The sequence below is a fragment of the Puma concolor genome, chromosome A1, assembly GCF_028749965.1.
Source record: "Puma concolor isolate L17-30 chromosome A1, mPumCon1.1.hap2, whole genome shotgun sequence".
NCBI classification, from domain to species: Eukaryota; Metazoa; Chordata; class Mammalia; order Carnivora; family Felidae; genus Puma; species Puma concolor.
In genome coordinates, this window is record NC_141667.1 from 102124512 (window position 1) to 102145914 (window position 21403).

At 41.5% G+C, this 21403-nt stretch overlaps 1 protein-coding gene across 2 annotated transcripts in view; it reads right to left on the bottom strand.

Moving 5' to 3' along the window:
* The window catches only part of ARHGEF28 (Rho guanine nucleotide exchange factor 28), a 311363-nt gene that overhangs the window by 22042 nt on the left and 267918 nt on the right, over positions 1-21403 (bottom strand). For both annotated transcript variants that reach the window (XM_086699008.1, XM_025924359.2), the window contains 6 exons: positions 20245-20376; positions 17228-17328; positions 13962-14000; positions 13817-13864; positions 8233-8721; positions 6621-6921 (listed from right to left, as the gene is read on the bottom strand). In XM_086699008.1, the coding sequence (XP_086555134.1) occupies positions 6621-6921; positions 8233-8721; positions 13817-13864; positions 13962-14000; positions 17228-17328; positions 20245-20376 (1110 nt within the window). The remainder of the gene's footprint in view (positions 1-6620; positions 6922-8232; positions 8722-13816; positions 13865-13961; positions 14001-17227; positions 17329-20244; positions 20377-21403) is intronic.

Sequence of the window (21403 nt, forward strand, 5' to 3'; positions counted from 1 at the left end):
CAAATAAGACCATGAATTCAAATGTTTTTAAGTGCCATGAAGTGCCATATTACATTATTAATTCAACCACAAGTAAATTGAGATGAAATTCCAAAACGAGGAGTATAACCTTTTCAACTGAAGTGGATTTAAAAAAAAAACTTACTTTTATAAATAAACTTTTACTGAAACACAGCTAATCTCATTCTTTACACATTGTCTGTGGTTGCTTCTGAGCTACCATGGCAGAGCTGACCATATGCGACAAAGACCTGATATTCCGGAAAGACAGAAACATTCACTACGTTGTCCTTTAAGAAAAAGTTTGCCACCTACTGAGCCAGATGGTCATATTCTTCTTAGGCAGACATAAATTAACAGTCCTCAGCTGAACACTTCACATTTGAAGCAAGCCCTACCAAATGGAACCTCCATTGCAAGATAGACAGACGGGTGATAACAGGAGTCCCAAATTCTGACCTGTGGAAGGGAAACCTTTGCTAGTTTTGGATCACTGTCTCAGGACTCAATGAGACTGACAGGACCACCGCTTATCCTTCAGGTATGTTAAATACATGAACGGTTTCAAACTTCCCTTCCAAACCCAACCCTTAATCACTGTGAGAATAAAGCCACACTGTACCGGAAAGGTAAAATGTGTAGACCATAGACCACATTTATATTGATATGTGCATTTATGTCTATATTTACATGGAAGTTTTTTTTTTTTTTTTTTCGTGTTTTAAGCTAAGGATGACCCAAGGCTAGGCCTAACCTCTGGAATCATTCATACTGAGTGGACTCAACTTCAGCAGCTTGTTGAAACCAAATTGGAACCCAGGGTGGGAATGAACAGGCAGCCACATGGCTGGCTGGCTGCCTCTGAATCCACCCACCTGCTGTTTTACTCTCCTGCTGTGTACTGGGCTCTACGTGCTAAGGCGGGATGGCCTTGGCCCAGTTGGCTCACACAGCCAACCTTCCCCCAGAGAACTATGCAATCAGGAAGTTGGCAGTCAGCACCGGGGGCTCACCAGGCTCTACAAGCAAATGGCATGTTTCCCTTTCCTGGTACAAAATCTGCAAAAGGAGAAAGTCAATCATCTACACTTGTCAGTGAGAAACATTAAAATTAAGCCTCTGAGTCCAGTTCTTTATAGTCTTGCCATGGCGTGGATTACCGAGAGCAAGTAATACTGTGATTTCCTTAAAAATGTTCCCAAAGTGATAGTCAAAATTCCACAGGAAAAAGAGCTGCCCAGTGACTTCCCAGTGTTGACTTCTATAAACTCCCATAGATCTATCTAGACAATAAGTTGATGTCATAATGAATGTTCTCAACCCTTCCATTTTTGGTTCATTTAAGCAACTCAAAATAAAAGCATTTACTATCCCTCTCATTTGGAGAGAGAGCTCAAAATTCCCAAAGCTCCTTAATTAGGACCTATGTTTGGAAATACGGTCCAACGAATCTACAGACTCAATATTTTCTGACCCACTTTCTACGTGTTGACATCCAGGATTGATAATACATCAATAAGCAGATATAGATTATTTAGCACAATTTTCAAAGTTCAATTCACTCCCCTAACCAAGTAAATAAGGCTCACAATGTAGTTAAATCATAGTTCAACTCTGGTACATTAAAAAAAATTAAAAGCCTTCACGATACCTACAACTATTGTCATGAGAAAAACAGTTATTTTATCCTGCGTTAAGGGCTAAACTCTATTCCCCACCTCCAAACTCACATACTCAACTCCTAACCCCCATTACCTCATAATATATTTGGAGATAGAGCTTTCAGAGGTAAGCGAGGTCATCAGCATGACCTAGGTGATTGGTCATCACCTAAACCAATATTACTGGTGTCCTTAAAAGAGGAGGAGATTAGGACACAGACATGCATGGGAACAAACCAAAGCAAAGACACAGGAGGAGGACAGCACTCTAGAAGGCCAGGAGAGAGGCCCTCAGCAAAACGAACCCTGTCAACATCTCCATCTCAGACTTGCAGCCACTAGAATCACGACCACGAGGAAATCAGTTTCTCTTGTTTAAGCCTCCCTGTCTGGTACTTTATTACACCAGCCCTAGCAAACTAATACACCCCTCCTTTCAAATACACTTTGGTCCTTGAAGCTTATACTCTCCATTGCCAATTTCACTTTTTTTTGAGAAACTGCCTGAAGGTTGTTGGCCAGCCTTCTTTCCACACAGATTACACAAATAGGGTGTGCATTTCTGAATTAGGGGATATTTTAAAAACATGAGAAATTATCATACACTCGCTTCTTAAAAACTGTTACCTAAATACTAACTACAGTTTAGCTTTTTATTTGGAAATTTTTCTATTTTCTTTCCTTATGTAAAAAACACATCAATGAAAGTTTAACACAGCTGTATTAAAAACAACAACACTGCCAAGATGAAATATTCTGAATACAATGCTTTGAATTTTGATAATACTTTGATGGGCACCAAATCCTAATGTGTAATAAAGGGAAACACTCTTTTGGAATCCAAATTTAATAAAATTATTCTTCTTCCAATAGCAACATGACTAATGCATAAAATTTGGCTCTTGATTTAAATTTTATCATGTGCATGGCAAAACCATAATGCTTTAACTATATTGAAAAGAAACTCTCCAGGCAACCTCAAAATAGTGAGGTACAGATAAAAATATAACTGAAAAGGGAGACTAAGAAGATTTCGTACTAATTTCCATACCATAGAGTGTTTTGCCTGGTATTTAATGAAAAAAAAAATCAAATGTAAAGTAATAGAGACACCAAATAGTTCTAGAATTCTAAAGGTAAGAGGCAAAAAAAAAAAAAAAATCACAGAAATAAATTATCTGTTTTGCCTTTAAGAAGAATAGTAAAGTGAGCATTTCATGGGTCCAATTACACAGCACTTGTCCTACAGGGACTATATTGTTTAAAGAAATTCAAATTTTCTGTAGTCTTAAAGTCTTCTAGTAGTTTGTGTCCCTGAGTACAGATTAAGTTCTTAAAACAACCATCTCTTCCACCATAAATAAAATCAAACTCCAATTTGGATTCAATATTCAAACACCCAAGAATTGTGTTCACGAAACAACTTCCAAAATTGGAGAGTAGAGTTCTTTAAGGTGCTGACTTAAAAAATATTTACAAATAACATGGAGTTATTATTATTTTTTAATGTTTGTTTATTTTGAGAGACAGAAGGAGAACACGAGCAAGGGAAGGGCAGAGAGAGAGAGGATCCCAAGCAGGCTCCACACACAGCACAGAGCACAATGCGGGGCTCGATCTCATGACCTTGAGATCACGACCTGAACAATATCAAGAGTTGGAGGCTTAACCGACTGAGCCACCCAGGCGCCCCAACATGGAGTTTTTATTATGTAACATTAGAGAAACAAATGCTCTTTAAGAAAATGTGTTTTATCTGAGGGTTGATGGGGGGTGGGAGGGAGGGGAGGGTGGGTGATGGGTATCGAGGAGGGCACCTTTTGGGATGAGCACTGGGTGTTGTATGGAAACCAATTTGACAATAAACTTCATATATTGGGAAAAAATAAAATAAAACTAGAAAAAAAAAGAAAATGTGTTTTACGGGAAAACAGTGAAGCTGAAGGGTATTTATGGTATCTGAAGATGCTTAGAATCCATGCAAGCACTGGCCACCACGATCCCAAGTATCTAGAAACATTTTCCAAATGGTAATGCTAAAAAGGAAGGAAGGAGAAGAAAACCACCACCACAACTGGCTGTAATTGTGAACATCCTGCCAGGCATTACGGCAACATTTATTCCACTTCTACTCCAACTTCTATAAAAAGCACAATTCAAAACAGCTTTCTAGAAATTAACAATGTGCAGTGTAATGGTGAAGAGCATGGGCTCCAGAGCCAGTCTTCTTGGGCTCCATCTGGGGCTCTACCATTCACCAGCTGTGGGACCAAGTCACTATACCTCAGGTCCTCCTCCCAAATGGAGACAAGAACAGAGGCATCTCAGTGGACTGTTGCATCAAATGATTTCTCCATGGAGAACCGTAGTCCAGTCCTTGAAATGCGGTGTCATATAATTGGTGGTGGAGGCAAGTGGTGGAAGGGTAGTTCAAAATCCAATTACAACCAGAGCACGATAAAGTGGCTGGTGAAACTGACCTGAACAAACCAATGAAAATTCCCATCTACGGGACGTCTAAACACATGCAAGAATTTAATTGACACACAACTTTTTCCGTCCGGCTTACTGTGCTAGAAATTCACATTTCCGCTGATCTGAGCTGATCATATGGACACAGTATCGGAGCACACAAAAGAGCAAACCATTCTTTAAGTAGGTGTCTTAATACGGCTGACCTTAAAGCCTAAGGGTAAAATCCTCAGCACGCCATTAATGAAACATGGCTAAATGCACATTTAACAAACACACCAGCCAAGAGCATTAGAGGCAAATGTTCATCAGGATATCGTGAGCCACAGGTCCTCAGTGGTGGTCACTGAATGACCACTCATCCAGAGATTCAGCGGCAAATTGTGCCAGGGAACGCTGACGCTGCCTTGTCCTTAATTCGGGCACCGGACTGGGATTCTCTCCACCCGCACACCCTGGGCCCCCCTCCGCCTCTGCCAGCCCAGAGCCTCCCCCTTGCCCCACCCCAGGGTGCGGGAGTCAGGCGAGAGCACCATCGGCAGCTTATTTTGTGCTACTTTCAATTTTAAAAGCTGTGAAAGCTTGAGAGTGGTTGGAACAATTTTATCTGGCCCTGACAACCCTCTTAAGAACGTATATCCAATTTTCATTCCACTTCTCTATCACCTCCTAATCTCTTCCCCGTCTCTCCTCCAGAAAGTGCTTATCACGTTTACCTAAACAAATATAAACAGGGTTGTTGTTTTTTTTGACTAGTTGCAAAACTCTAGTGCTTAACAGCACACATTGCATTCTGATCTAATCCCTACTTACACACACACCAGGATGTTCCTGAGAGTTTCAGGCCAAGGTTGATTTTCCTCTCTTTCGCCAATGTCCTCGGTGTCCTTGGCCTACGCCGGACACACGATAACTGAAGCATAAGTACATTTTCTCAGCATTTCCCTCGGCTATCTCTAATTTCTTACATGTGGAGAGGCTGGTTTTGGATATAATCACTGTTTATTTCCTTAGTACATTTTCTATCTCCTGCAAGTGTGCTGCCAAATGTTTAAAAGCTTCATCCTTTGAAGCACAAGTCAAAAGGAAAAGATGGGAGCTATACAAAAAGAGAGAGATGCTGCTTTTAAACAAAAGCTGAATGTGGTTTAACTCACACTGAGTTTTTGAATTATACCAAAGCCGGTATGCGAAACCACACTGCCAACAACATTAAAAACACTGTCAAAAGCAACTTAATGAATCAACACAGCAAAGCAACGGTCACCTAGAAAAAGCATTCTTCATTGGGGTGTCCACAATACTAAAGTTGCAAGATAATAAAGGGGTCACGTTCTCTAAATTCTACCTATTTAAAAAAATCTCAATGAACCATTCCAGTTTATTTGTTTTTATTCAGAGGATGTTTGAAAAGAAGCTTCAAAGAAGGATTTCATTCTCTCCTACACACTGACAAGAAATCAGAATGTTACAGCAGTCACGAAATAAGGCAAATTATCATCCACTATTAAAAATTTACAACTTTTGGATCCGTCACCTATCAGCTCTCAGGCAGGGTCGGAATTGTCACTCTCTAGTTCAGAGAAGCTGAGTACCTTCGAAACTTTCCTTCGCTGAGAAATTATCCCACTACCAAACTAAGAATATATATAAAGTATAGAAACAAATCTGTGTCAAGTTCTGAAGATCTCTACACTATTGCTTGTTTTATGTTTCTGAAAGATTTTGCTGTCAGTGATTTATTTCACATCCATGTGGCCAGCCATTTGTTTATTCTATTGCGTGCCATCTGTTTTTCAGTAGAGAGGTTTCAAGTTCTTCTCATTCCCTACTTCATATCCCCTAGAAAACAATTTATAATAGACATAGATTTAAATCACTTGGATTCATGTGGAGTTGGTAACCGGAGCTGCCTTTCATTTATATTTGGCAAATGCTTTAATGGGATTAGCAAATTGTGTTATTATGAGGTACTTAAGGAGACACAACACTTTTTTTTTTTTTTTTTAACAATGACAAATGATGTTAACAGTTTCATTTTGAGGTGTTTAATAGCAGGAGAGATTTCACTAACGTTACAGGAAATTGCCCTGATAGGCCATAAAGTCCTAACACAAACCCTGTCTATATCTTTTATTTCTGAGAGCCGACTATGAGTATCGGGACGTGGTAGGGTCTACAGTGAGGAATAACTTTACCTTAAAAGTGAAGCAACTTGGTATCTATCATTTAACCCACAGATCTGAAAACACTGTCTGGTTCTTACACCTTGGTGACATCCTCAAAGCCCTCTAACCATGTTCCAAACTTGGCTAGAAGATGGCCCAGACTTCACCAAAAAGAAGTTTATACCACAAACTCCAGCTCATCAGAACCAGTTTATTCCCTTTCTAGGGCTCACTTTGATTCACTCTGAAGAAGAGCCAACCATTCAGACAAACAGCTTCTTGCTGAAACTATACAGATGATGTTTAAAGCATTAATTACCATTTTTACAAGAATCCTTGCTGCTTTGGTGGAGAGGGGGTATCTGATGACAGGACCCAGCAGCTGTCCACAGTTCATGGTTGACATCCAAGGGCTGAGAAACGTCCAGGTGGAGGTCTACTTGATTTTCACTAGTCCTTACCAAATCCGAATTAGATATATTCTGGGGATAAGTGGCATCCTGATGGACACCCGATGGAGTCGATTTGTTGTAAGTGTTAAGTGACATTTGTACTAAAGCTTCATTAATGAAGAATGAATTTTCATGACACAAACTCTCAGATCGATTAAGTTCCATTACCTGTGTAAGAAAATGTAAAAAAGTACAATAATTTCTCCAGCAATTTGTGCAAGTTTCGTAAAGTATTTATTTCTAATAGTTCTAGCCATCAAGATTTTAATAAGAGCATTAGACCTCCTCCCACCCCCTTTAAATGAGCTCAGACCAAAACTTCAACTCGCCGTGTCCAGCCTATCTTTAAAAACAAAACAAAAGCAAAAAACAAAAGAACCTAGCGGGCATGCTACCACTTTCAGAGAGCACAACATTTTTCAATTTGGCTAAATAAATTGTTGAAAATATATGCACATACACGAGGTATTTGCCATAAATGTAATTTAGCCAACTCGAAAGGACAATCGTATGCATCACAGATCCTTCTTATAATCTTATCACGTTTTACAACTTTATGCACTATCGGTAAAAAGTATTTATGTGCACAGAGTGCAGCAAATTCCGGGAACAAGGGGCACTGTCAAACACGAGTAGAAGGTGTACGAATGGAAGACCATCTTTAAAAAGATTTTATATCCGGCCCAGCCACTAATTAGCATACTCATGTTAACTATTAGTGAAACAAACAGGTTTCAAATTCAATACGTCAATGTACAAAACAATAAAACTAAAGTAACAGAATAGTATCATAGCTGATGAATTCAGTACCCAAAGATGCACATTAACAGCTAATTAATCCGCTAAAAGGTATATCTATATAAAACTCTGAAGGCACGATCAAGAAAAGAGGTCTTTCAAGTACAGGAAAGGCAGCATGCTCACGGTGAGCATGCCTTAGGACAAACCTTGCCTTCCTGGAAGACTTGTTTCTGTGTTTCTTCCCTTGCATAAGGGCATCACAGAGTACAACGAGCCCTTGATCCAAATAGGACCTAGGTTTTTCAAATTTCTGTAGCGTGAGCCAAGATTTCTATGCCTGTCTCCCTAAAAGTCTTCATTTCTTTTTCTTAAATATTTTTTTTAAAGTTTATTCGTTTTTGAGAGACAGAGTGTGAGCGAGGGAGGGGCAGTGAGCGAGGGAGAAGAGTCTGAAGCAGGCTCCAGGCTCTGAGCTGTCGGCGCAGAGCCCGACGCGGGGCTCGAACCCACGAACCGTGAGATCGTGACCTGAGCTGAAGTCCCATGCTTAACTGACCGGGACACCCAGGCACCAGGTTCCTCATTTCTGCTACCTATAGATTAATTCTTGTGAGCTCTTAACGCCACAGCAAAACGGCGGATACCGGATCCGGTCAATGTCGCAGGAATAACCACGACTAAACCTGTCTTTGAGAAGCTGCCTTACACACCAATTCCACAAGCACGGAAGGCCCGTACCTCTGTGCTTCCTGGAGAAAATGCTGCGGGAAGGCTACTCTGCCGACTGTGTTTCCAGCCACACAGCAGGCTCTGCTGGACCCGCATCCTCTCCCTCTCCCTCTCCACCAGGCGCTGGCCCTCCCTCAGCCGCTCCAGGTTCTGCTGGTACTCCTGGAGCTGCTGGTCCAGCTCCCCGCGGTTCCTCAGCAGCAGCTCCTCCTGGGACTGGCACTCCCTCTCGCGCTCCCGCAGCCGGCTCGCCTTGGCCTCCTGCTCCCGCTGCTGCTGGTCGCACCTGCGGTGCCAGCGCCGCTGATCCTGCTGGAACTCGTACTGGAGCTTGTGGACGTTGGCCAGCTCTTCCCGCTGCTTCTCCAGGTGGCGGGACTTCTCCTGGTCCTGAAAGAGCGGGCCCCCTCGAAAAGACGGGCCTGGGGAGAGGCTCTCCTGTTGCCGGAGAGCCAGCTTGTGGACCTGGATGTGGCTATCCTGAATGGTCAAGGCCGCCTGTCAGAGCAGGGGAGAGGAAAACGGTCACGGCTTCCGCGGGCTTGGGCTTTGGGTGGGAACTACCTCTAGACACAAAAAGCATGACCAAATTATTTCCCCTTAATGTTCTGTCCTTTTTTGTAAGTTAGCTTCAAAGACTGACCTTAACCTTCCAAACACGCTTACCCACATTGCCTAGCAGCACCATTTGGGAATTAATATACAAAAGAAAAAAAAAAAAGGCACAAAAGCAATACTCATCCCTTCTTTTGGAAATGTGGTTTGTTGCTGGCTATTTGGTAATATTTAAGCAAGTCTTCTGAATAAGAATTCAGTACACAAATTCACAAGACTGCATTCCTGCTCTATGTCTCATTCTCTGAGGTCTCTCCACTCAATAATTCATGAGAATTTAAGATTCTATACAAACCGGGTAGTATCCGTTGAGTCCCAAACCAGAAATTACTTAAGCTACATTACACACATGAAAACACAAAAATAAAAGTCAACCACTTGGAGACTTTTGGTAAATAATCTTTTTATAACATAATGCCCGAGAACAGCCGTTAATTTCATATTTAGGAGATACGTAAGTGGTAAAGCTATCTTGTTACTGTTATTTCTTTGTATTACAGCAGGAAGGTCATACGTAAAGTCCTAAGCCGAAATTCATTTGTTTAATAGATTGCTAACAGGAGGCTGGAATGATTAAGGGAACATAGATACTCTAAAGCCCAGAGGACATTACCAACCAGATTAAAAAAACATTTGGAGTTACGGTATCTGCCTATGAAAAGTTTGGCAGCATTCACAGGAAATAATTGCCAAGATTTGGAAGGATTCCACAAAACCAAAAAAAAAAAAAAAGAAAGAAAGAAAAAAACAACTCAGTGAATGCCCTTGGAAGCTTTTAATTTTAAAAGTTCCCATTTAAAGCACAAAGCAGCACAAAAGGGACAAATTGAAAATGGCCACATACTGGGTATGTATGTGTGTTTTGACTCATTATGAGAAATTATTAGTCTCCTAGGAATAAATTCACATTTTTCTTTCCTAAGAATTTTGAAAACTGCCCATGTAACAGATGCTGGTAAGATGGGGATTTGACTAGTAGTTCTTTGTTAGATCAACAATTCCCTGCACTTTTGAAGGTTAAAGAACTCAAGTAAATTTTAAATTGGCACTTGTCTTGAAATAAGATTCAAAAATGTACTTGCTGGGGCCTTCTGAAATAAAATTCATGTTTTTAACCTTGAAAACTTAAACAATTCCAAAATTCGCATGAATATTTAAGATCTTTAAGAAGTTATTAAAAAGAGAATGATTATCATTTTAAATAGTAATTACTTTATCTTTAAATATGAAATAATTAGCACATAAATAAGAAACCATTCAGGATTCTGCTGACTTAGTTCAACTGTAGACTGTACATTTTTATTAATTCTAATAAATTTCAAGGGCATCAGTATAGCAAAACAAACGAACATCCAGTATTTTATATGCCCAAACTACCATAGGAAAGTACAGTGTTCATGAAAAGTTTACACCAGGCTAGTTAAGGGCTACCAAGAAGCATTCCTCACATCTACTTAGCATTTGAGATGAGACCACTCTCGTCTCTAGCATCGAGGTGGAATATGGAGAGTGGATATTCATTTTCACACGTACAGTTGACCCTCATATTTGGCAGAGAACAGCACTTGCTTTCAAATTTAGGAAAATTCCCAATTTACTCTCTCAACTTTTCTTTGTCCTCTCCCTTCCACCTTCCCCATACCTTATCTCCAACTCTGCTCTCCTAATATAGGGATCAAGTTTCATTTTCATCTGATTTGAAAATGCTCAGGTAAAAATTTCAATCATATGTAAGAGATACAGCTTCACAAGAGATGAATGCTCCCTGAATAGAAATCTTTCAGAGCCCACATCCTCAGACAAGCTCAAAAGCTGAGGTTAAGAGAAGACACTGGAGAATTCAATACCTCCCTTCAGTCTCTTGTGGTGCAAACATCAGGTCATTTAGGTCAGTTTTTCTGAACGTTGAACCCACACAGGGTCCCATGCAAGGCTGACAAGAAGGCCAGTGACCTGTCAGGGTCTTCATCAGGCAACACAAGCTGGGATCCTCAGTGTTTTCATCTCCCAAAAGTTAATGAATTGTCCTCAAACTATATCCATTTTCCCGTTAAAATATAAAAGGGACGTTTGTTTTACATGATCGATCAACTCAAAGACCAGCTATCCCAGACCAGCATATTTAATGTCAGACGCCAAAGGTACTACCACTACATCTTGAACAGCACAAGGATGCTTGCTATTGCCACAGTTACTTAATACATTTCCAGAAGACAAAGTATAAGCCAAGAAAATAAAATGATGCAAGTACTGAAGAATAACCATAATATCACTACTTTCAAATTTTAACTTTCTACCTGGAGTATTCTAAAGACTAGAACTGTTGAAACAAAAACATCTTCCTTTTATCTAAAATAAGAGATGACTAACAGCATTTTCCCTAAGCATTTTCCCTAATTACTGCAGAGGTGACAATTCTACCCAAATTCATTCATAAATAGGAAATTTTAATTAATCAGTCCTGGTACAAGGGTAAGAAACTTGCCAGAGTGAGTCAAATCTCTTATGAAAGAATATATAGATGAGTAAAGAAAAGAACAAGAAGAGACCATCACCATAATATATTCAAATAGAATCCAAAATTTTAATTATTAAGGTGGTGCTACCAGAACAATAGATACATGATCAATAAGACATAAAAGAAGTCTTGATGCGGTCAAAATACATATGAGAAAACATTTGGGGCGCCTGGGTGGCGCAGTCGGTTAAGCGTCCGACTTCAGCCAGGTCACGATCTCGCGGTCCGTGAGTTCGAGCCCCGCGTCGGGCTCTGGGCTGATGGCTCAGAGCCTGGAGCCTGTTTCCAATTCTGTGTCTCCCTCTCTCTCTGCCCCTCCCCCGTTCATGCTCTGTCTCTCTCTGTCCCAAAAATAAAATAAAAAAAAAAACGTTGAAAAAAAATACATATAAGAAAACATTAAATGGAGCATGACTTTACACTTTTTTCTGGTGAAAACTTACAGTCATACTTAACTTTTTTCTTTTGAGAGAGAGAGAGAAAGACAGGGCAGAAGTGAGCAAGGGGCAGAGAGAGAGAGAGAGAGAGAGAGAGAGAGAGAGAGAGCGAGCGCGAGCCCTGTAAGGGGCAGACAACGAGAGAGAAGTGAGGCTCATCCAGGGCTCAGGTTTTTACCTGAAGCGGGACTTGTGTTCACCCGATGTGGTGGGACTCCAACTCACACACTGTGAGATCATGACCTGAGCCAAAGTCAGATGCTTAATAACTGAGCCACCCTGGCACCCAACTTTATTTTCTATTAATATTCAACAGGTAAAAGATATGAAGCATGAATGGCTACTAAGCCAGTGGCCGGGGGGAGTTTAGTTTCAACAGTAATCAAAGAAATGAAAATTAAGATCATCAGACACCTTGACCTATTTTTACACTGAGGAGAAGGAGAGAGGGGGTGTTGATAGGATTATTTGGGTCATACCTATTAAAAACCTAAAAAAAAATAATTTTAGCCATTTATCCTAAAGAAACACGCAGCTATGTTAACAGGTTAATATACAAGAATATCTAACAGACTTCCTACAGAAGTATAGCTATGAAGAATCGGACAAATTCTGGGGTGCATGGGTGGCTCAGCTGGTTACGCATCAGACTTTTCATTTCGGCTCTGGTCATGCTTTTGCAGTTCGTGAGTCCAAGCCCCGCATCGGGCTCTGCACTGACGGTGTAGACACTGACAAGTGCCTGCTTGGGATTCTCTCTCTGCCCCTCCCCTGCTCACCTTGTTTCCCTCTCTCTCTCTCTCTCTCTCTCTCTCTCTCTCAAAATAATAAACTTTAAAAACTAATAATAATAGGGGCGGCTGGGTGGCGCAGTCGGTTAAGCGTCCGACTTCAGCCAGGTCACGATCTCGCGGTCTGTGAGTTCGAGCCCCGCGTCGGGCTCTGGGCTGATGGCTCAGAGCCTGGAGCCTGTTTCCGATTCTGTGTCTCCCTCTCTCTCTGCCCCTCCCCTGTTCATGCTCTGTCTCTCTCTGTCCCAAAAATAAATAAATGTTGAAAAAAAAATTAAAAAAAAAAAACCAAAAAAAAAACTAATAATAATAAAAAGAACTGGACAAATTCCATAGACTTGAATATTATACAGCCTCTAAATACTGTGCTACAGAGTAAGAGCTGAACATGTAGCAAAGTACATGTTATGGAAGAGCATGTATAAAATAATTTTTAAAAACTAGAGGGATATACACCAATGTAACAAGGATAATTCTCTCTATAGAATCACAAGCCATTTTATTTACTTACATCCTCAAATTTTTCTTCCAATTTATCCATGATGCTAACATTGCTTTTATATCATCAAAATGCTTTTAATCATAAATTGAGCAATCGGATGTATTTGGCCTTTCTTGTGCATGACCTGAGGGATCATCCAACCCTGTAATCCTCAATGCAAGCATTTTTTGTGCCTGCCTTTCCTTGAAAGACAGTGAGCCATTCGACGATAGGCCTTGTGGTTCATCTGCCTTTGTGTGCTCAGCCCTTAGCGTACAGCCAAGCAGAGAGAAGGCACTCAATAAATGCTGGGTGGATGAACAAACTAACGAATGAAGGAGCACATGAATTATTTAAGTGCTCAAAAGGCCCAAGTCCACATGTGGAAGTGAAAAAAGTTTAGGTGTGAATTTAAGTTTTCACCAGAAAATGTGAAGTCATGCTACACTCACCTAAGAGTTTCACTGTAAGCTTCAGGCCAGGTCACAGTCATCAATATTTTTTAAAGATATGAACCGTTTTATGGTTTCAGAGAAGAATGTTACAAAAAGTAGTGGTGTTGCCTTGTGATTACAAAACCAGGTGAAGTTCAATGCAACTAGAGGAATTACACTTCGGGAATTGGCACTCTTTTAAGATCGTTGACTGCCTCTCGTATGTTCTAATTTGTAATGGCCGGGAGTCATCAAATAAAATGAATTGCATTAAGAGAAAACATTCACAAGGTCAAAGAATAGAGGAGCACAGTTACCTGAAGGCTATATAAGAGCCGGGTTAAATTCTGTATCGCTTGTATAATCTGGAAAATAAGATCGTGAAAGTCAAATACTTGAAAAAGCATTCGTTATCCAAAAATAAAAGAGGATGAGGATATATTTCAGGTATGCATAGCTCACCTCTGACTGTGAAGCACCTGGGAAACTTCTATATTCCACCTAAAATATGTAAAGAACAAGAAAATGAAATCGCACTACTTTTGAAAAGCTACACTTAGTGTCCAAAATGTATGACCTCAGGTAAATCACTTCACTCCCTCAAAAGTCTTCTATGATGACCCTCTTTCCTTGCCAGAAATCAAAGCCTACAGAATTAAACAACTGCTCAGTGAGAGCCCCATCTGTGCAAACTCTGTATGTGACATACATGGTAACTTTTCCCCCAAACATCTCTTTAAACAACAAGGGATGACAGTCGGTAAGTTCTGTACTCTCTCCGTAAGTGATGATATTTACCTTGTGGACACCACACTGTCACGTGAGCTCTCGGTGCCCAGGCTGAAGCTGGCCCTCAGACCAGGCTGGCTCCCTGCATTCTGGAGGCCAGATTTGGAAGCTAGAGAACATCACGCCTGACTTCTTGCTCCCCATATCCATGTTTAAGATTCACAAAGCTTGGGGCGCCTGGGTGGCTCAGTCGGTTGAGCGTCCGACTTAAGCTGAGGTCACGATCTCGCGGTCCGTGAGTTTGAGCCCCGCGTCAGGCTCTGGGCTGATGGCTCAGAGCCTGGAGCCTGCTTCCGATTCTGTGTCTCCCTCTCTCTCTGCCCCTCCCCCGTTCATGCTCTGTCTCTCTCTGTCTCAAAAATAAATAAATGTTAAAAAAAAATTAAAAAAAAAAAAAAAAAAGATTCACAAAGCCAAGACAGTCAATGGTTGGGAGAGGAAATCAGACTCAGAGGTGGCTCAAGGATGAGCACCTAGCTGGCCGGCTCCAGATCCTACTGTGAGTTCACTGGAACCGTCTGGGATTGCCTTAGTAAACGCACTAACAGCAGAGGCCATCATGAGGCTGGAGACCATCTGCTCCTGGGGGATGGGTTCTATGTCTCATTGTCTCTCTAATGCACACATTAGAGACACATGCAGGTAGTAAGGACTTCCAGTTTCCAGAATTGAACTGAACAATTGTCTGTTCAGGTATCGTCCGTCTTCTTTCACTAGGATGTAAGGCAACAAGTAGCAGGAGTTCTTATGTGCGTTCAGTGCTGTAACTGCAAATTTAACAACGAAGCCTGGCATCTAAAGGACACTCACACTGCATTCTATAAATAAATACTGAGCGCTCGCTATGTACTCCACTCTTTACGCTATAGGAGATCACCAGATTCCATGCCTGCCTAGAGCCTATCTTGTATACTGCTTTCTCTTATGTGAGCAGCTTTAAATTGAAACCACAGGGAACAGTCAGCCGTGGTAATGTTCTCAGGTAACTTTGGACTTGTTAAATTCAATTCGTTCAGGCTAGTGAAGCTTTAATGAAATAGCCACATCCCTTCTTACCCCTCTCCCACACTCTTCCCAGGCCATAAAAGATTTCATCACTAAGCAGAACCTCTAATACAGGAAGGATAAGGGAGGGAAAAGGACATGAAGTTTAGAGTCATTAGACCTGTCCCCAAGTCCCCTCCACCCCCGCAATTGGGCTAAAAACTCCCATTCTCTAGAGAGTTCTAGAGTTCTCTCTGCTCTTGTGGTTCCGTCCTTGCTGCACAGTCCACTGCCTTTGTAATAAGAAAATCGTATGGTATAGAATTTTTATACTCTATAAAAATCAGAAACATAGAAATGAGTTGGATTATGCTACATGCGGTTACTTATTCCCCAGAACCGCGAAGTTGGAAAGGAAAGACAGGGTCAATGTCGTATTTTTCACGGAGTCAGTCCACCACCTTGTGGTGAATGTACAGAGTTGCAGCGGTTGAGTTACACACAGGATGCTGCACCATTTGCAGCACTCATTTTTAAACTTCTTTCCAATTTTTGTGTTAAGCCTTACCTTATTAAGGAAGCTAATTACAACATATCCGTTGCACACTTTTTGCCTACGTCTGATTTCAGGTGATCCTGCCCTATTTGTCAGTTCATTTTCTCAAATGCCTTATGAAAGTTCTTCCAGATAGGTTCACCCAACGAGGAACCTTCACACCTCATTTCACTTACCTGTGACTGAATCCTGGAAGGGAAAAAGACCTTGACAGTGGGAGTCACCACAGGGTCCGTTCAAGAAAAAAACTATTCCTAGCTGACCAGCCCTCTTACCCTCCCTCTCTGCCTCTACGACAAAAGCAGTTGGAAGCTACAGACTGAAAAGTGAAGGCCACGCTGAAAAGGAAGAAAAGCAGGAACATTTGAAGAAAAAAGTAAGTCAGAAAGCTTACAGTCAGTGAAGTGAAATACTGCATTCCGTTTTTTATTTTGGCCTATGAAGATCTTTAAAACAACAACAACAACACTAAATCACAGCCATATTTTTTACGGATTTTTAAAAAAATCTTTGGACTTGAAGTCTCAGTCACGTATAATATTTGCAAAAATATACAATACGTACATTAGTACACAAAGATAGGACATCTGTCATTTTTCCACATTAGCACATATTGGTGCATGGTAATGTGCCTAATTTGAAATTAGAGAAAACTAAAACTCTCGAGCCCCAGCCAACCCTGGGGAGGCCACTCAGCACCTCCCAGATTCATATTCTTATTCCCTCTTTCTGACATCCCAGGCTCATTTGAAGGGAACAGGAAGTTTCATGATTTAATTTTTCAAAGAGTGGTATATACTACACGTAAACTGTGTCCAAAAAGGAGAGGCGTTTAGAACCACTTTGCCCCAAGCAAAAAAAAAAAATGGTGAGGTTGATTAGAAGTCTCCCAAAAAACAAAGTAGGTGACAATGTGGGCGGAGACAGGAAAACAACCTGAAATGGGAGCAAGATAAAAGAACGTGCAAGCAGCAACAGTATTTGAAGTCAAAATTCTTTCTGCGGCTTTAGTGTCCCTTGGTTGCCTAGAGACCCCGACAGACGCCAGGGGCACCTCTCAGCCAAGAGTTGCTAAGTGTAGCAGGTGAAAAGGCAGAGGTTTGCAGGGCGGAGAGCAGAAGGGAGACCAGAAGTAAGAGTGCGCAGACACACAAACAATCGAGTTTTAAAACCGTTTAATAACTTTCCAATCATTTCTTTGTTTACACCTACATGGATAGGAAGAGTGAGAACATTTTAAGAAGATTTAAGTGAAAAAGCTTAAATATGAGTACCGAAATCGAGAACAATGCAGAAGAATGCTTTCATACCACTCACTGCCACGGACAGACCAGGACCTGTGGTTATTTTATTACACAAAGTAACTGGTGCCATTTACTAACAAATCAGTTCACAATACCTTCTCCCCTGCATCAGAGACCGCCAGGTCGGTTCCCACACCCTGGGTCCCAGGATCCACATCCCAACAGCCTCTTCCTCCTGTCCTTTCTGTGACTAGTGCTGGAAGCACACCATTGAGACAGAAACAAAAAGGACATCATCAAACAGCAGCCAGTGCACTGGGTTCTTTTGCACGCAGCTGACACGGACTTCAAAATAAGGAACACAAAATCCCACGTATCACATACTCTCATACAAGGTGCTGAAACAATGCAAAGCACAGTGTCCCTGCCCTCGGGGAGCTTACACACTATTAGATACCAAACTGACAAACAGCAGCAATTATCACCCATCTTTTAATTTTTCTTTTTTGCAGACAGGTGCTCATGTGAGGCTGGCGATACCGAGAGGGGTATATGCTACATCTCACTTTCACTTACTCAGATAAAGCTGCTGGGGAGAAGGAAATTGAAAACAGGCACTGGAGAACAAAAAGCAAGGGCTGGCAGACCCAGGTCGAAGGAGACAGCTCGGTGAAAGGCTCCTCTGCGGCCCGTGTAAGAACAGCAGACCATAAAGAAGGCTTAGAAGGAGTAATCCAACAATGGGAGTGAAATATCTTTCTGAGCAGCGTGAAGATGGTGAATACTTTATGAGCCCATAGTCCTACAAAAAGGAAGCTGTCCCTATCTCCAAACAACTCTTGAAAAACAATTTCCAAGTGTTTTTTTCTCATAACACTTGTTTAGAATCTAGATTCATAACAGTTGTAAATACGGTGTATTTAACCTATGAAACACAGAAATATTTCTAGACCAGAAATATTTTTAAGTACCAAACACGGATTTCACTCCATCCATTAGATCTCTGCTGGTACAATTTGATTTCTTTACCCATGTGAACTCAGTTACAACTTAGACTGTGCTCACCTTACCCTGATTTAAACTAGACTTTCCAAAGCAGTTTCACACCCACCATTTCATTAGAATCATGTCCAGTCAGGGCCCTGGTGAAATATTCACTTTGGGACACTGTTTATCACACAATGCCATCTTGAAACTTTCTTTCTGATGGAGGAAATGCTTTCTTCGCCTTTTCTAAATGCAAATCCCCAGGACCCCAAAGGCCACTTCTATTACAAAGAATTTTTTGTTTAAGCTGAAACTGCTTCAAATTAAATCAGCTAAAAATTAACTTCATTTTGCCCAAGTCAGTCAATGCTTTTCACTTATAGGGAAGGGACATTCTACAGAAATTTTCCACCACTCAAAAAATGGTTCCACTACTTGGTATTATCCTTACTTCTTAGAGAGATACCCAACATGTTACCAAAGAATTAGCCCTTCTCACACTCTCCCTCCCCACCACCCCATACAAATGAGAACCAGCAATGGGCAAAGAACCCCATGGTGAGCCAAATTATCAGGTGCCTCTGTTTCTTATTCAATTTCAGGTCTCCAGAACTTTTTCAGGAGTAGGTTATAGTGACCCACCTTATTAGGTATATCGAGAACTAAAAATTGAAGGCCTTGCTTGGCGGATGACCTCAGATTGGCATGGGCCTGACTTAGAAGGACCCAGTCCTCCAAGTGAAACAAAGAACTGACCCAGTCAGTTACAGACCCTCATTAAAAAAAGTATTTGCCCTGGCCAACCTTATAAAGAGAATCTAAGTCTTATAGCACCATCCTCCAACCCGGCCCACAAATGACTAGGTCTTTGGGGGTACAGGACCCTATCAACCTGCCCCTGCCTACATGGATCCTGTTATCAGGGCAAATAGTCTAATGGTTTTGACAGATGTCATGGGTGTCCCCGGGCACTCTCCCAAATCCTGGGAGATACAGGTACAGACGGGAGAACAGGGAGGGAAGGTACGGCCATGTACCCCTGAGCAGCTGCAGGAGCCATGGGGAGCCTCTCCTCTCTGGCTGCCCCTGGGGGGAGGCTGAGAGCAGCAGAGCCCTCCTGTATTTTTAGACGGAACTCCCTCAATGGCATAATGAGTTTTTTTCTTTTAAAAGGAAATCACCCAGGGCAGTACAACTCCCTTGATGAATCGGGGTTGTGTCAAAATGAAAAACATATGTGCACTTTCTGAAACTAGAAATGCAGGATGGGATAAAGCGAAATTTGAGGGAGCAAGATAATTATTAGTGATTTCAAAAATGGACAGAATTTTAAAACTGTACTGCGTCCGTGTATCTTGATCAACCATGGGATGTTGATAAAGAAATTCAGGGGCGCCTGGGTGGCGCAGTCGGTTAAACGTCCGACTTCAGCCAGGTCACGATCTCGCGGTCCGTGAGTTCGAGCCCCGCGTCGGGCTCTGGGCTGATGGCTCAGAGCCTGGAGCCTGTTTCCGATTCTGTGTCTCCCTCTCTCTCTGCCCCTCCCCCGTTCATGCTCTGTCTCTCTCTGTCCCAAAAATAAATAAACGTTGGAAAAAAAATTTTTTAAATATATGCAACAGGGCTTTTTATAAACGAATTCTGATCTGAACCAAAGCGTATGATGACGCCGATCAAGAATTTTTGGCACTTCTGCCTTTAACCACATCACCAAACCCTGTGTCTGCGGGGAAGGTGTTGCAGCCTAGCTTTCTGGCGTATGGCTTCTCAGGTGAGGACGCCTACAGGAGGTTAAGTTCAAGGGTTTGTTCTCTCGTGAACTGCAGAGACCCCTTTCCAAACAACCGAAAGTTTAAAAGTTCTTTCAAAACCATATTCCAAATTGTACTCAGTAAGTCAAACCAAAAATGAAGCAGGGTCAGGTTTGGGGAAGGTACAAAGCTTGCCTGGGTATGAGAGCAGTAGAACCCACCAACTATTCTTGAAATCCTTGTCCTGGGAATGCCAGTGCCGTTATCGTAAATAAATCAGGCTAGCATATTTATTCTCAGGTTTTCTCGGATTTAAAAAAATACATCAAGTCTCCTCCAAATAGGGACAGAGTCGTTGCCTTCATTTCCTATGACCACTCTATGCTCCAGAGATTGTGTTCAGGCTCACGGCAAAGGCCTGTACTTTCACTTACAAGCTGTAGAAGATCCTGGCACGTCAGGGGGACCCAGCGTATCTGTCAAGGCAGATTCTCCGCAACCTTCCTCGGATGACTGGCATGCATCGCCCGTCTGTGAGGCCTTCACTGCAACCTGCAGGCTCTCAGCTAACAAGGAGAAAGAAGACAAAATTTAAAAACCAAATACACGTAGTTTAATCTAGACCAAGGGTTGGCAAACTCTATTTGGCCTGTGTCTATTTTTATTCGGCCCAGGAGCTAAAAATGGTTTTTATATTTTAAAGAGTTGTTAAAATACACAATACACGCACACACATGCACAAAAAAGAATGTGTCCCAGAAACCGCATGTGGCCTGCAAAGCCTCAAGTATTTACTATCTGGCTCATTACAGAAAAAAGTTTGCCAAAAGGCGACCTATACCAATACTTTTAGCATCATTTTATGATAGAGAATTAATAAAAAGATGTGCTATAGGGGCGCCTGGGTGGCGCAGTCGGTTAGGCGTCCGACTTCAGCCAGGTCACGATCTCGCGGTCCCTGAGTTCGAGCCCCGCGTCAGGCTCTGGGCTGGGCTGACGGCTCAGAGCCTGTAGCCTGCTTCAGATTCTGTGTCTCCCTCTCTCTCTGCCCCTCCCCCGTTCATGCTCTGTCTCTCTCTGTCCCAAAAATAAATAAACGTTGAAAAAATTTAAAAAAAAAAAAAAAAAAAAAAAGATGTGCTATATAAAAAAGTCTCAAATTTAACTTTCCGTTACATTAAGTATGCTGAAAAACTTTCTGTAATTCAATTAATTTAAATATGATTTCAGGCATGAACGTTTTAAAACCTACTATTCAGAGAGACTAGCTCTTCTTCAAAACAGAATTTCCCCAACTGTACCTTAAAAAATGCAGATTTCCAAAATTTACCTAGACCTACTAAATCAGATTCTCCAAGGGAAAAGACAAACAATTTGCATTTTAAACAAGCACAAAAGGCTGCTCTTAGGATCTGGTAAGACTGGGAAACACTACAAGAAAATGAGGTTTTTATTTATGCTAAATGCTTTCAACTAGCTTGTGAATGGTACAGTTTTAAAGGCCCTATAAATATGTCTAAAACATCGTGTCCAGTGTTGGAATTTAGCAAGTGCTCATTGAGCCCCTATGCTGTTCTAGGGGCCCCTGGGCAT